This window comes from Neophocaena asiaeorientalis, unplaced genomic scaffold (genome assembly GCF_003031525.2).
Source record: "Neophocaena asiaeorientalis asiaeorientalis breed wild unplaced genomic scaffold, Neophocaena_asiaeorientalis_V1.1 scaffold263, whole genome shotgun sequence".
Taxonomy (NCBI): Eukaryota; Metazoa; Chordata; class Mammalia; order Artiodactyla; family Phocoenidae; genus Neophocaena; species Neophocaena asiaeorientalis.
The window spans coordinates 530,497-544,923 of NW_020175015.1; the positions used below are offsets into that span (position 1 = coordinate 530,497).

The 14,427-nt window shown below is 53.4% G+C and overlaps 1 protein-coding gene across 2 annotated transcripts in view; it reads left to right on the forward strand.

The window, feature by feature from the left end:
- The window catches only part of GDPD5 (glycerophosphodiester phosphodiesterase domain containing 5), a 90,565-nt gene that overhangs the window by 58,251 nt on the left and 17,887 nt on the right, over window positions 1-14,427 (forward strand). For both annotated transcript variants that reach the window (XM_024761964.1, XM_024761965.1), the window contains exons 4-6: window positions 2,936-3,039; window positions 6,895-6,988; window positions 7,637-7,696. In XM_024761964.1, the coding sequence (XP_024617732.1) occupies window positions 2,936-3,039; window positions 6,895-6,988; window positions 7,637-7,696 (258 nt within the window). The remainder of the gene's footprint in view (window positions 1-2,935; window positions 3,040-6,894; window positions 6,989-7,636; window positions 7,697-14,427) is intronic.

Consider the following 14,427-nt stretch of genomic DNA (forward strand, 5'->3'; position numbering starts at 1 on the left):
GAGTCTGTGCAGAAGCAGTTAAGAGAGGGAGGTCCTGGGACTTCCCTGGTGGTCCAGTGGTTAAGACTTCTACTTCCCCGCCATACTTCCACTGCAGCGGGAATGGGTTCGATCCCTGGTAGGGGAACTAAGATCCCACATGCCACATGGCATGGCCAAAAAAAAAAAAAAGAAAGAAAGAAAAGAAAAAAGAAAAGGAGGTCTTGGGAGCTGGAGGGATGGGAGAGCTTCCTGAAGGAGAAGAAGGCTTGGCCTAGGGTGTGGACTCCAGCAAGAGAGGATAAAGGACTCTCAGGAAGCTGAACTGGGTCTGGGATTAACATGCCTGGGTCCCAGAGAGCAAGGGCGGGTTTTGCGAGAGCTGTGCGGGGCTGGTTCCCAAGGGGGCAGCAGACGATCGCCTCCTGCCGGGGCACCTGTGGTCAACGCCCCCCTCCACTTCTCCCCGACTTGGTCACCTTGTATACGTTGCTCAATCTCTGACTCACCTCCACTCATCCATATTGAGCCTCTGTGCAAATTAGCAAAGAGTGCCCCTTCCCCAGGGATCTTGACTGTTATCTGCTCGAAAACTGTCATGACAAATAAGGACATCAATGGTGACCATGGTGTGAGTGGCCCTTCTCAGTGTTGGCACTTCTTGCTCAGCCATATGTGGTGGCCCTTCTCTGAGTCTTGGTGTCTTTGTTTGCTCCGAGTTGGGGATAAATGCCCAGGCATTGTACAGACTGTGGGAGGCGATGGAGGGCCAGTGGCTCCCCCATCCCTGCCAGCATGGCCGTGGCCTCACAGCCTGCATCTCTGGAGCAGGGCCAGGCTGGCTTGTTGGGGGGCGCCTGGCTTGTTGGCTCAGGCCCCTCTCCTGTAACACGCCCTGACAAGGACCATTAGTGCCATTTGGAGCCTCTTTGTCAGTGGAGCTGCTCCCCAGGCCACTTCCTCCCCCAGTTCCTGGCCTTCCCTCCCCTTTCTTCCAGCCCCTGCCATTCAGTTTTTTCCTCTGATTGTTCGTAGAGGGACCTGCCCCCTCCATCCCTACTGTGGATGGGGCCTCTTCATCCCCATGTACAGGCTCCCTGTGGCCGTGGGACCTCTGGCTTTCAGCTCCCAGGACTTTCATCCCTGGGTGGCCCCCAGCCCCGGCTCATGCCTGGCTCCAATAATGGGGTCCCTAGTTCTTTGTTGCGGTTCCCAGGGGTAGGGAGGGGCGGCAGCCCCTCATTCTCGCCCTGTCCTCCCTGCCCCACTCTCAGGATCCAGCCAAGGGAGGACCGTGGCCCTTAGTGCACAGGACCCCTGTGTGCTGTGGGCCCCCCTGACACCTGCGGTCTTTCTGGCCACCTGTCAGAATTGCCCCTGAGTCCTGCATCACACATCACCATAGGACATTCCCCACCCCCCGGCACCTGTGGCGGGTTCTCTACCTGCCACTGTCCCTGCAGCTATTTCCCTGGTCCCACGGGACTCCATGCTGCTGGCCTGGGACAGGACCCATCATAGGCAGAGGCTTACCCCTCACCCGGGCCCTTCTCAGAACCTTGTCCTCTGGCCAGAAGCCTTGCACCTGCTGAGGCAGAGTGATCTCTGTGGACAGATGGCCACTCACCGCTGCTGGCTCGGGGTTCACAAAAGACCGAGGGCTCCTCTGTGGAGGTAGGGTGGTAAGCCCCTGGTGAAATCTCTCCTGGGTGGGCATACTCATGCCAGAGTAGGAGAGAGGACCTTTGCTCACCCGCCATCTCACTATCGAATCTTTCCTAAGTTGCCACCTACCCTGGGAATATGAAGACCACCCAGATCTTCAAGGTGCTTACTGTGTGGCAGGGGGGACCGACATATAGAAGGACAGTTCTAGAACCGCAGGGTCTGTGCCTTAACCGACATGGCTGCAACAGTTATGGAAGCTCTGAGGAGATGGGATTCACCCTGCTGGGACAGGGCAGGCCTCAGGGAGGAGGAGGGTTGCCCTATGGACCAGAGTGGGGTTGCTTTCTAGATGGAGCCATCAAGAGGTTAAACTGGGATTAGAACCGTAGCTCCAAGCTGGCTGTCCGGTGCAGGAAGGATCAAAGAAGCCCGGAAAGCTGCGGGGAGCCCGGCAAGGGGCCCGGGAAGTGGCTGGGTGAGAGATGCTGAGCTGCTCCAAGCCCTCTAGCCCTCCAGCCCCTCAAGGTGGAGGGTGCTCTTGGTCGTCTCCTGCACTGACTTCCCCTCAAGGTCTGTTGTTTGTTCTGATGATCTCAGCAGTTTCCCAGAGAGCAGGATGTCCCAAGCTTGTTGTGCTTCTGAGATAAGGGGACGGATGAAAGCAGGGATGAGCCCAAGGGCCCAGCGGAAGTGCCTGCAGGCCTCTCCGGTAGCAGCAGAGGTGGCGTCAGTAGCCCCCCGCCCCCCGCCAGGAGAGAGAGGCCACCCCTGCTGGGGGTTGTAGAACACCGCATTCCTTCAACTCTAGAGGCTGGGGCACTGCTCTTTAATCCTCTTCTAACTTGCTGTGTGACTTGGGCAAGTCACTTCACCTCTCTGGGCCTCAGTGTAGCAGGGGGCAGAGGTGAGGAAGAACACCTACTTTGCAGGCGTGTGTGAGGAGGGAAGGAGGTGAGGAATGTGACCCTCAGACTGCGGATCACCCTCCCAGTGTGAAGGCTTAGGCAGATATGGCCTTTGCTCCTGGAGACTGGTGCACGCTGGAAGGGCCTCAGGCTGCAGCACAAGGGGCCCAGCTCTGGCTCCCCACTGTTTTGTGACTTGGGGCTCAGTGATGTTGGATAGGTCACTTCCCTCTCTGAGCCTCAGGTCCCCACCGTGTGAAGAGGGCAGTGATCCCTGCCTGGCAGCGGGGCTACAAAGGGGGAGGGGTGGGACCATGCTGGGTGGAGGTGGCCTGGGGCCATCCCTGCCCCACTTGACCCCTTTCCTCGTTTGGCCCCTCCAGTGGGAGCGCCTCTGGTTTCTGCTTCTCACCTTGACCTTCGGCCTCACGCTCACCTGGCTGTACTTCTGGTGGGAAGTCCACAACGACTACGATGAATTCAACTGGTGAGTGGGTATCAGGGGGCGGGGGCCTGGGGCCTGGTCATCCGGCGGCTGAGACGGGGACGGGGCTTGGGTTTGATTCTCTCTCCTGGGCTGGTCCTCAGGGCTCTGCCACCACTGGTCACCAAATCTCTGTATAGCCTTGGGGGACACGGTCCTCTGGAGAGAACAGAGGCTTAGCGAGGAGCTGAGACCTCCTCCCTCGCGCTGCTGTCATGAAAATAGGAATGTAAGATGGGGGCAGGGCTCAGCTGGGGGCTGGGACCTCTGACCCCTTTGTAGACAAGGACTCCAAGGCCCAAAGAGACCAAGGCCTCAGCAGAGAAGGTGGCCCCAGACCCCAGGCCTCCTAACTCCCTGAGCAGGGCCTTGGGCAGGGCTGGTAGGTGGTTCTAGGAAAGCTCAGGGTCCTTTGTGGACAGCAGCCTCGGGTCCAAGGGCAGAGCTGAGGCTGGTACCTGGGTGCACGAGGGCACCTGTTTCTTCCTCACCCACCTAGTGTGTGGAAACTTTTCCTCCTTCACAGCTCCCTCCCAGAGGTGCAGGTTCCGTCCCTATTCTTTTTCTTCCCCCCCCCCCCCCCCCACTGTCTGCCTTTGTTAAACAGTGAAAGGCACAGAGGAGGGGACGTTCCCTCGGTTCTAGTGGGAACTCCCCCATTGACAGGTGTGGAAACTGAGGCCCAAGTTCACACAACCAGTTGGGGGCAGAGTTGGGGCTTGGCAGCCAGTGCTCCCTGTCCATCCAGTGCTGCCTTTTCCTTTTGGTTAGAAGTTCAGGGACTTCTCTGGTGGCGCAGTGGTTGAGAGTCCGCCTGCCAATGCAGGGGACACGGGTTCGAGCCCTGGTCCAGGAAGATCCCCCATGCCGCGGAGCAACTAAGCCCGTGTGCCACCACTACTGAGCCTGCGCTCTCGAACCTGCGAGCCATGACTACTGAGCCCGCGTCCCACAACTACTGAAGCCCGCACGCCTACAGCCCGTGCTCCGCAACGAGAGAAGCCACCACAGTGAGAAGCCCGCGCACCACAATGAAGCACAGCCCCCGCTTGCTACAACTAGAGAAAGCCCGCGTGCAGCAACGAAGAACCAACGCAGCCAAAAATAAATAAATTTAAAATAAATAAATCAAAAAGAAAGAAGTTCAGCTCAGTGTGACCATGGGCACATAAGTGTGAGTCCTCAGTAACTGACCTCATCAGGTCTTCCTGAGGGTGAAATAAGATGATGGACCTGAGAGGGCTCCAAGCTCACCTAAACCTGAGGGCTGCTTCCTGGGAGGCCGAATCTCCAGCTGGTGGCCATTATGTTAGAATTTAGGATTTCTGGACTCTGGGCTTCTGAAGGGCTGTGGCTCTAGGATTTTGTGATGATCCTGAGATTCGGTGCACGGAGCCTGGGCATCCACTCCCCTCTGCATGGCAGTGCTGTGCTTCTGTTATTAATGAGCTCAATAAAGGACCGGCTGCCGTCCCGCCGCAGCCCAGCAAGATGAGCCGGAGCCCCAGCCGAGTCCCAGAGGTGGCCCCTGGCCTTTATTAAATGCCATAAATCAATTATTCATCCTTCAGGTATCCAAAGCACAGGCACTGCTGTGGGCAAATGGGAACATTCTCTGCTGGCCCTCGACTGTAGACCCTGGACACTTCTGCTGAACTGCAGGTCTGCTGCCCAGGTGATGGTCTACCCCCAACATGTACAGAAGGAGAAGCTAAGGCCCAGAGAGGGGTAGGACTCACCCAGGGCCACACAACCATTTGGTGCCAAATACACATGCTGGGGACAGTCGAGGAGACTGAGGCTCAGAGAGGTTAAATAGCCTTTCCAAAGTCACACAGCAAGATGCAGTCAGATCTGGGACAGGGACTTGAACCTTCCTGACTGTATCATGCTGTCCACGGAGCTACCCCACTCTGCAGAGAGTGAGCTCCCTGTCACTGGGCAGCTCAAGCAGAGGACGGATGCCTGCCCTGTCGAAGAGGCTGCAGAGGGAAGGGCTGCCTGGGGCTTAGGGATGGCCTGAGGACCTGCAGCTCCCTCACCCTGTCACCTCAGTTTCTTGGAGTCGGTGCTGAGATTCAGGAGCCCCTGGCCTGGTCCTCAGGGTCTAGAGAGTCTCCGGGGATAGCTCATGAAGCAAGAGAAGGTGAGTGAGACCGAGGTGGTCAGGGTTAGACAGGGAAAGCCAGGAAGGGACCATCTGGGCTGTTGCCTTCCAGTGGGGGCTCCCTGCCAAAAGGGAGAGACAAGTGGAGCCAGAACACTTTGCAGGAGTAGTCGCCAGGGTCGGGGCCTGCCCTTCTTTGGGCCTCAGTTTCCCCAACAGATTTTCCACTGGGATCTGAGGGTGAGGGCCAGGAGAGGGCAGATGCCCCATAGTGTCCTCCTGGTGTCCCCTCCCAGCCCCCTGCCCAGGCCCAAGATGGCAGCAGGCCTGAAGCTGCCTGGCGCCGGCTCAGTTTCTCTGACGACGTGTGCAAGTTGCTGCCTTCTCTGAGCCTCAGCTTCCCCAATTGTACAGGGAGGATATGGGTGGTTCAGTCTCCTGGAGAGCAGCTAAGCAGCATCTATCAGGAACCTTAAAAAGTTCATTCCCTTTGGCCCTGTAATCCTATTTGTAGGAGTCTATCCTGAGGAAATAATTAATAATACAGAAAGGTATGTGCAAAAAAAAAAAAATTGTGTTAATTTATGATAGTGAATAATTGGAAACTATTAATTGTCGTTAGTAGGAAGTTGGCTTCATATGGTACATTAATTCAATAGAAGGCCACGTGACTATTAAAAAACTCACATTTCCTCAGGATTTTAGTGACTTCAGTAAATGCTTGTGTTAATTAGAAGCAGAGAACTGAGTACTTACCATGTTCCTCACCTCACTTCATCCTCAGGAAACACTATGAAGGGCACTTTGTTATCCCCATCCTGTAGGTAAGGAAACTAAGGCTCAGGGAAGTCAGGTATTACATTTTATCAATCCTAAGACCTCATCTTTTCACATGTTAACATTGAAATTGAGATGAATGTCACAATCAATGGCATCTTAGATTCAGGGGAGCCTGTCACCTCCACAGAGTCCTGCAAGCCAGGGGATTTGAATCTGCGTGTGCCTCCCTCCAACGCCTGAACTCTGACTGCTGTGCTGTACGCAGCGGGGTCCCGGCTTTGCTGTTTACACAAATATATAAGCGGGGTTGGTGGCGCAGTGGTGAAGAATCTGCCTGCCAATGCAGGGGACACGCGTTCGAGCCCTGGTCCGGGAAGATCCCACATGCCGCGGAGCAACTAAGCCCGTGCGCTACAACTACTGAGCCTGCGCTCTAGAGCACGCGAGCCACAACTACTGAGCCTGCGTGCCACAGCTACTGAAGCCCGTGTGCCTAGATCCTGTGCTCCGCAACAAGAGAAGCCACCGCAATGAGAAGCTGCGCACCACGATGAAGAGTAGCCCCTGCTCACCACAACTAGAGAAAGCCCGCGCGCAGCAACGAAGACCTAATGCAGCCATAAATAAATAAACAAACAATAAATTTATAAAATACCAGCCTTCTTAAACTATATATATATATAAGCAGAGGGGGGAACCCACTGGAAGGAGTCAGCAGTTTTGGTGATGGTTATTTCTGTGCAGTAGAATTAAGGGGAATTGTCTTCTTGTTTATGCTTCTTGGCATGCCCAGGTGTCCCCCATGAGCCATCCAGAGGCTGACCTATGACCAGGGAGACAATGACCTTCTCACTGAGTGGGCAGGGCCGGGTCACTGAGCGGGCCACGTGAGAGCTGAGAGCTGGCCAGCTCGAGGGAGCGTCCTGGCTCCCTGGTGGAGGTGTGACCCTTGCCCCTTCTCCTCCTGGCAGGTACCTCTACAACCGCACGGGCTACTGGAGCGACTGGTCCGTGCCCATCCTCATGACCACAGCAGCCGCCTTCACTTACGTCGCAGGCCTCCAGGTACGTGGGGCTGTCTCAGAGGGCAGGTGGCCCTGTGCCCAGGGGAAGGGAGACCTGGCCTGTGCTGGGCTGACGGAGGGGCCCGCCCTGGTCTGAGGAGGGCAGCTGGCTTTTCTCCTGGCTGCTGGGGCTTGGTTCCTTCAAGGAGGGAGGTCCTCTTGCTTTGCCCCATCCTGGCATGTTCTCCCCCGCCCCCGTGGAGCATCCCGCTGTTAGGCCCCACTGCAGACTTCCTCTTCCAGAAACTTCTGCTGTGGTTGCTGCTCCCAATACGCTACTCCCTCAGACTCAGGTTAGTCCCCAGGCTGGACTGGGGCATCCTGGGGGACAAGGCTGAAGTCTGCTTCAGAATCCTGGAGCCTGGAACTCCCAAAACATTAATTAGGCAGTCCAAGTGAAGCAGGGCCCAGTGACCTCTTGAGGGAAAAATCCTAGAGGAGAAGGAGCCTGGAGGCCTGGAATAATCTGGGAGGAGGCCAGGCTTGGGCTGGGCTGGGCAGGGCTGGGCATTCCCATCGCCTTCAGGGAGGTTTGCTGACTGGCTGAGCCGGGCCCAGAGAGCAGTGGGGAGCAGGGTGTCTGGGGAACTGGCAGAAACCTCCAGGTCACACCTGGTGCCTGACTCTAGCCCTGTGGGCCCCCGTTCAGGTCCTGGCACTGTGTCACATTGCCGTGGGGCAGCAGATGAACCTCCACTGGCTGCACAAGGTAAGGGCTGCCTCCGTGGGGGCCTAGGGAGGAGCGGGGAGGCCGGAGGCCGCAGCAGCAGAGGAAGAACCCGGACACATCTTCCCTCTCCTGCATCGTGATTATAATTGTTCTAGTAGCTAACACTGAGAACTCACTGTGTGCCCAGCACTGTTCTCGCGGTCTAGACTGTATTAGCTCATTTAACCCTCACAGCAGCCCTGCGACGTTAGGTACTGTTATGATCCCATTTTGCAGTTGGGAAAACTGAGGTACAAAGAGGTTAAGTAACTCACCCAAGGTCTCCCACTTAATAGGTGGAGGGTCCAGGATCTTAGCTCTGCAGCCGTGCACTCAACCAGCACAGGCCACAGCTCTGGCCCTCTGGCTGGCTCTGCCTTCGGTCTCACCCTCTCCTCTTCAGTGAGCTCATTTTAAAACTCTGATCCAGTGATATTTCTCCCAATTTAAAGCCCTTCCCACCATTTCCATTGCTCCCAGGGTGATCCAAACTCCCCCACCCGGCATTAAGGCTCTGCGTGACTTGGCCCCAGCTGAGGTCTCCCAGCTGCTCTCATGCGACTGTCACCCTCAGCTTCTGCCACATGAGACATCTCAGGCCCTCCCGGCATGTCTGCCTCTTCTCTGCTTTACCCCTTCACTCCTCCCTTTCTGTCTCTTTTGGACCCTTCCTTGGTTCTCCTCCCCACCTACACAAGACTTCTCAGGCTCTCCTGCCACAGTCCTGACATCTCATTGTCCATTTCCATCTGGCTTCCTGACCCCAGCCCTGCCTGGTCTGGGAGCTCCGTGCAGGCCAGAACTGACTTTCCCTCTCCATGTCCCTGGTGCCCCACGCAGGACTGGGCCCAAAGCAAAGAGGCTTCATACGTTGCAGAGCCTTGGCTCTCTTGCTTACTGTTGGTGGCATGCATGGTGCTGAATACATGTGGCTGATGCCTGCTCTTTCTGAGGGCCTAGCGGGTGCAGGGGTGGCACAGAGCTGACCAAGAGAGAGCCTCTCCCTCCCAGGAACACCTGGGCCTTGGAGGAAAGGACGGGCCACCTCTTTGCCTAGAGCCTGACTCAGAGTGAGCATGCCATTTAGGAAGGGGCAGAAATGTCCAGAAATAACCACGAGCCCATGAGATGGGTCCAGAGTGACTCTGAGGGGAGGTGCTCACTTCCAGCTAGAAAGATACAAAGCAGGAACCGGAAGAAGGATGTGGTGAGCTCCAGTTAGGCTTCGTGGAGCGGGAGGTGCCTGTGGGCCTCCAGGGGGGCCTCTGAGATCTGGAACTGAGGAGTTAGATCCAGGGAACTGAAATCTTGGAGGGATGAAGAGCAGTGAGCCACGGGACTTCCCTGGTAGCGCAGTGGGTAAGAATCCGCCTGCCAATGCAGGATACACAGGTTCGATCCCTGGTCCGGGAAGATCCCACATGCCACGGAGCAACTAAGCCCGTGCACCACAACCACTGAGCCTGCGCTCTAGAGCCCGCGAGCCACAACTACTGAGCCCGCGAGCCACAACTACTGAAGCCCACGTGCCTAGAGCCCACGCACCACAACGAAGAGTAGCCCCCGCTCGCCAGAGAAAGCCCGCACACAGCAACAAAGACCCAATGCAGCCAAAAAAAAAGCAGTGAGCTGCCTCTGGTCCCCTCCCACCTTCCTCCTGCTTGTCACTCTTTCCTAAGATCTCCTCTGGGCTTCTGAAGTCCCCTCTGTGAGGGACTTTCTTCTCTCAGCTACAAAGCTGACACTTTGAAAGAACTGCACCGGCTGGCACCCCAGGTCGGGCTGGCGCACACCACAGCCACTTCCTCCAGGGCACGCCTGGCTCTCGGCAGGCCAGGGCGCACCTGCTTGATCCCAGTGGAGAGGCGTCCGGAGGCCCGAGCTAGCCAGGGCAGCAGATCAGTGCATGGAGTCTTCTCCTGGGGGAAGGGGGCTCAGGTCGCTTCATCTGCACTGGTGCCAGCTCCCAGGGTGCCAGTCCTGTCTCCCTCTCCCCTCTGATCCCTCCCAAGAGATGTCAGCACGAGGAAGGTCTTTCCTGGCGGAGATGATCCATAGCTGGACCCACTGCACCTGGAGGGAAGAACGAGTTCCCTGGGGCTCAGTATTCAAACAGGGGCCGGAACTTCTACCCTTCTGTTTCCAAGATTCTATCATTTGATTCTAAGATTTTTTTTTTTTTTTTTTTTTCAACCCGCGTCCCCTGCATCGGCAGGCGGACTCCCAACCACTGTGCCACCAGGGAAACCCGATTCTAAGATTTTAAGGAATTCTTATTCTTTTTGGTTTTGTTTTAACCGACTTTTGACCATTAATACATTGACATGGTTCAAAATTACAAAGGTACAAAGAAGTACAAAATGTAAATCTCCCTATTATCTTTCCAGAAATATTTTAAGTACATACAAATGTGTGTGTATGTGTGTGTGTGTATATATATATATATATATATACGCACACATTTCCTTTTTCTTTAAACACAAGTAGTAGCCTATTATACCCTCTATTTTGCACCTTAAGAAAAAAAATTGGGGGTAGTATTTTTTTTTATTGAAGTATAGTTGAGGTACAATATTATAGAAGTTACAGGTATACAATATAGTGATTCACAATTTAAAAAAATTTATTTATTTTATTTTTATATTTATTTTTGGCTGCATTGGGTCTTCGTTGCTGTGTGCAGGCTTTCTCTAGTTGCCGGGAGCGGGGGCTACTCTTCGTTGCGGTGCACGGGCTTCTCACACAGTGTCTTCTCTTGTTGCGGAGCACGGGCTGTAGAGCGCAGGCTCAGTAGTTGTGGCGCATGCATGGGCTTAGTTGCCCCACGGCATGTGGAATCTTCCCGGACCAGGGCTCGAACGCGTGTCCCCTGCATTGGCAGGCGGATTCTTCACCACTGCGCCACCAGGGAAGCCCCTGATTCACGATTTTTGAAGGTTATGCTCCATTTATAGTTACTATAAAATATTGGCTACATTCCCTGTGTTGTACAATGTATCATCATAGCTTATTTTATACATAACAGTTTTATGCATAACAGTTAATCCCCTACCCCCATCATGCCCCTCCCCGCTCTCTCTCCCCACAGAAAATTCTTGGAGCTCCCTCCCCTTCAGTACAAAAGGAGCATTCCTATCGGTGTCCATCCCTTGCTCCTGTCCCAGCATCTAATCCCTAGCTCCCGAGGTATCTAGCCAGTCCTCTGTTGCTGGGTCTGATCAACATCCCATTTAACTTTCAGTTCCCTGGTAGCACAGTGTGGCACGGACCTGTGTGGGGAATCGCTGGGTAACGAGTGTGTACATTTGTAATTCGGATAGTTCCTGCCAAACTGCCTCCTTGCCAGGTGCCACCAATTCATGCTCCCTCAGTAATGTATGATTGTGCCTATAAAATCACCCTTGCACATAAAGTGTTCAGGGATTTCCTGACTTTGCTAGTCCCAGTGGGTGAAAATGGTACCTCAGTGTAGTGTTTTCTTTTTTTTTTTATAAATTTATTTTATGTATTTTTTATATTTGGCTGCATTGGGTCTTTGTTGCTGCGCACGGGCTTTCTCGAGTTGCGGCAAGTGGGGGCCGCTCTTCGTTGCGGTGCGCGGGTCCCTCACTGCTGTGCCTTCTCTTGTTGCAGAGCACAGGCTCTAGGCGCGCGGGCTTCAGTAGTTGTGGCTTGCAGACTCTAGAGCGCAGGCTCAGTAGTTGTGGCTCGCGGGCTCCAGAGCGCAGGCTCAGTAGTTGTGGCCCACGGGCTTAGTTGCTCCGTGGCATGTGGGATCTTCCCGGACCAGGGCACGAACCCGTGTCCCCTGCATTGGCAGGTGTATTCCCAACCACTGCACCACCAGGGAAGCCCTAGTGTTTTCTTTTCATTAATTTTTATTGGAATATAGTTGATTTACAGTGTTGTGTTAGTTTCTGCCGTACAGCAGAGTGAATCAGTCATACATATACATATATCCACTCTTTTAGATTCTTTCCCATATAGGTCATTACAGAGTATTGAGTAGAGTTCCCTGTACTGTACAGTATGTTCTTATTATCTATTTCATATATGGTAGTGTGTATATGCCAATCCCAATCTCCCAATTTATCCCTCCCTGCGTTCCCCCCTTGGTAACCATAAGTTTGTTTTCTACATCTGTGATTCTATTTTTGTTTTGTAAATAAGTTCATTTGTACCATTTTTTTAGATTCCACACATAAGCGGTATCATATGTCTGGCTTTCTCTTTCTGACTTACTTCACTCAGAGTGACAATCTCCAGATCCATCCATGTCACTGCAAATGGCATTATTTCATTCGTTTTAATGGCTGAGTAATAGTCCATTGTATATATGTACTACATCTTCTTTATCCATTCCTCTGTCAATGGACATTTTGGTTGCTTCCATGTCTTGGCTATTGTAAATAGTGCTGCAATGAACGTTGAGGTGCATAGGATCGAACCCGTGTCCCCTGCACCGGCAGGCGGATTCCTAACCATTGCGCCACCAGGGAAGTCCCAAACATTCATTCATCCATTCATCTGGCTGCACCGGGTCTTAGTTGCAGCATGTGGGATCTAGTCCCCTGACCAGGGATCAAATCTGGGCCCCCTGCATTGGGAGTGCAGAGTCTTAACCACTGGAGCACCAGGGAAGTCCCTCCATACTGTGTAGTGTTTTTTTTGTTTTTTTTTTTTTTTCGGTAACCGGGCCCCTCCCCGCCGGGGCCCCCCCCTTGCGGTACGCGGACCTCTCACTGCTGTGGCCGCTCCCGTTGTGGAGCACAGGCTCCGGATGCGCAGGCTCAGTGGCCATGGCTCACGGGTCCAGCCGCTCCACGGCACGTGGGATCCTCCTGGACCCGGGCATGAACCCACATCCCCTGCATCGGCAGGCAGACTCTCAACCACTGCGCCACCAGGGAAGCCCATACTGTGTAGTTTTAATTTGCATTTCCCTTATGATGAGTTAGGTTCAGCATCTTTCATCTGCTTAAGTCATTGACATTTCCTTTTCTATAAACTGTCTCCTCATATCATTTGCCCTTTTTGCTGTGAGGTTTGCTTTTTGCTTATTAACTTGCAGGAGCTCTTTATAGATTTGGAAAATGAGGCCTTTGGCTGATGAACTGCAAATCATCCTTCCTAGTTGTCATTCATCTTTTGACTTTGCTGGTTGTATTTTTGCCACAGGAATTTTTTTATCCTTAAGGATTTTTTATGCTTAGGGATTCTGTCATCTCTTATGGCTCCTGGGTTTCGTGTCAGAAAAGTCTTTCCCACTCCAAGATTATAAAAAATTTCTCTGTGGTATCATTTGGTAATTATGTTTCTACTTTTTTTTAACATTTAACTTTGTTGTCCTTTTGGAAGTTATTTTAGGGTACAATGTGATCTTACTTTGTGCTTTTTAGGTGGCTTCTCAGTCCCAGCTCTCTGTTGAGTAACCCATCCTTTCCACTCTAATTTGAGATGCCAATTTTATCATATACTAAATATTTTTATGTATTTAGATCTGTTTCTAAGCTTTTTATTTACTTTCATTTATCTCTCTGGTCCTATACCAGTACCATACTTAATGCTATATAGTTTTTTGGTTTTTGTTTTTGTTTTTTTTTGCGGTACGGGGGCCTCTCACTGTTGTGGCCTCTCCCGTTGCGGAGCACAGGGTCTGGACGCACAGGCTCAGCGGCCATGGCTCGTGGGCCCAGCTGCTCCGTGGCATGTAGGATCCTCCCGGACCGGGGCACGAACCCGTGTCCCCTGCATCGGCAGGCGGACTCTCAACCACTGCGCCACCAGGGAAGCCCCAATGCTATATAGTTTTATGCTATGTTTTCATCACAATCTTTATTCTGAGAGTCTCCAGTTCCCCCCGAATCCTGAGGAGGGGAGGGCTAGAGGACAGAGGGCCTCTGGGCAGTGCGGGGAGGGAGCTGTTTGCGGCAGGCTGGGTACTGTGAGTGGATCTGGATGTCCACTTGGGGCCCTTCCCCCTCCTCCCCGGTCCTCCCAAAGCTCCTATTTCCCAGAAATCCCTCCCAGGTGAGCCTCCAGGAAAAGTCCAGGGGTCCAGGACATGAAGAAGAAGGTGGAAGGGTACTTGGGGGCTTTGAAGTAAATAGGAGGTGGTCTCCCTGAGATACCCCCCCTCCTACCCCACCTACCACCCCAGCATCAGTTCAGGTGCCACCGCTGTTGAGGGGCTTTGATCACAGCTCCCACCTCCCTAGGCCGTCCCCATCAGCACCCCCAGTGAATCCAGACTTCCTTCCAAACAGCCAGCCCAGGCTCCACAGTTCTTCCTGGTGTCTAGCCTCTATCCCTCTAGTTGCGGTTTAGGAAGGCACATTCATCCTGCGTGTCAGGTACGGTGCCACAACCATCATTTATTGGGTTACATGTGAGGGGCTTTCCACACTGTATTTCATTTACTGCTTGAAATAATCCTGTTTATTTGATATTACATCCACTTTTAAAAGTTATTCCACTAACATTTAGTAAGCACTCATTATTTTGGTGCCAGCCATGGTGCTGAGCATTTCTCTTGCATTTTCTCATTTATCTTTCCAAACCCCTTTCAGGTAGGCGCTCAGTCTCCCAAGTTCACAGCTCAGGAAACATGCTTTGAGAAGTTAACCACCCCCATTAGGCACAGTCACCGAGGGATGTGACCTAAGTGGGTCCCTGAACCCTGGGCCAATCTGCCACTTAGACCACAGAACCCAGATTCCAGCCACCCCCGC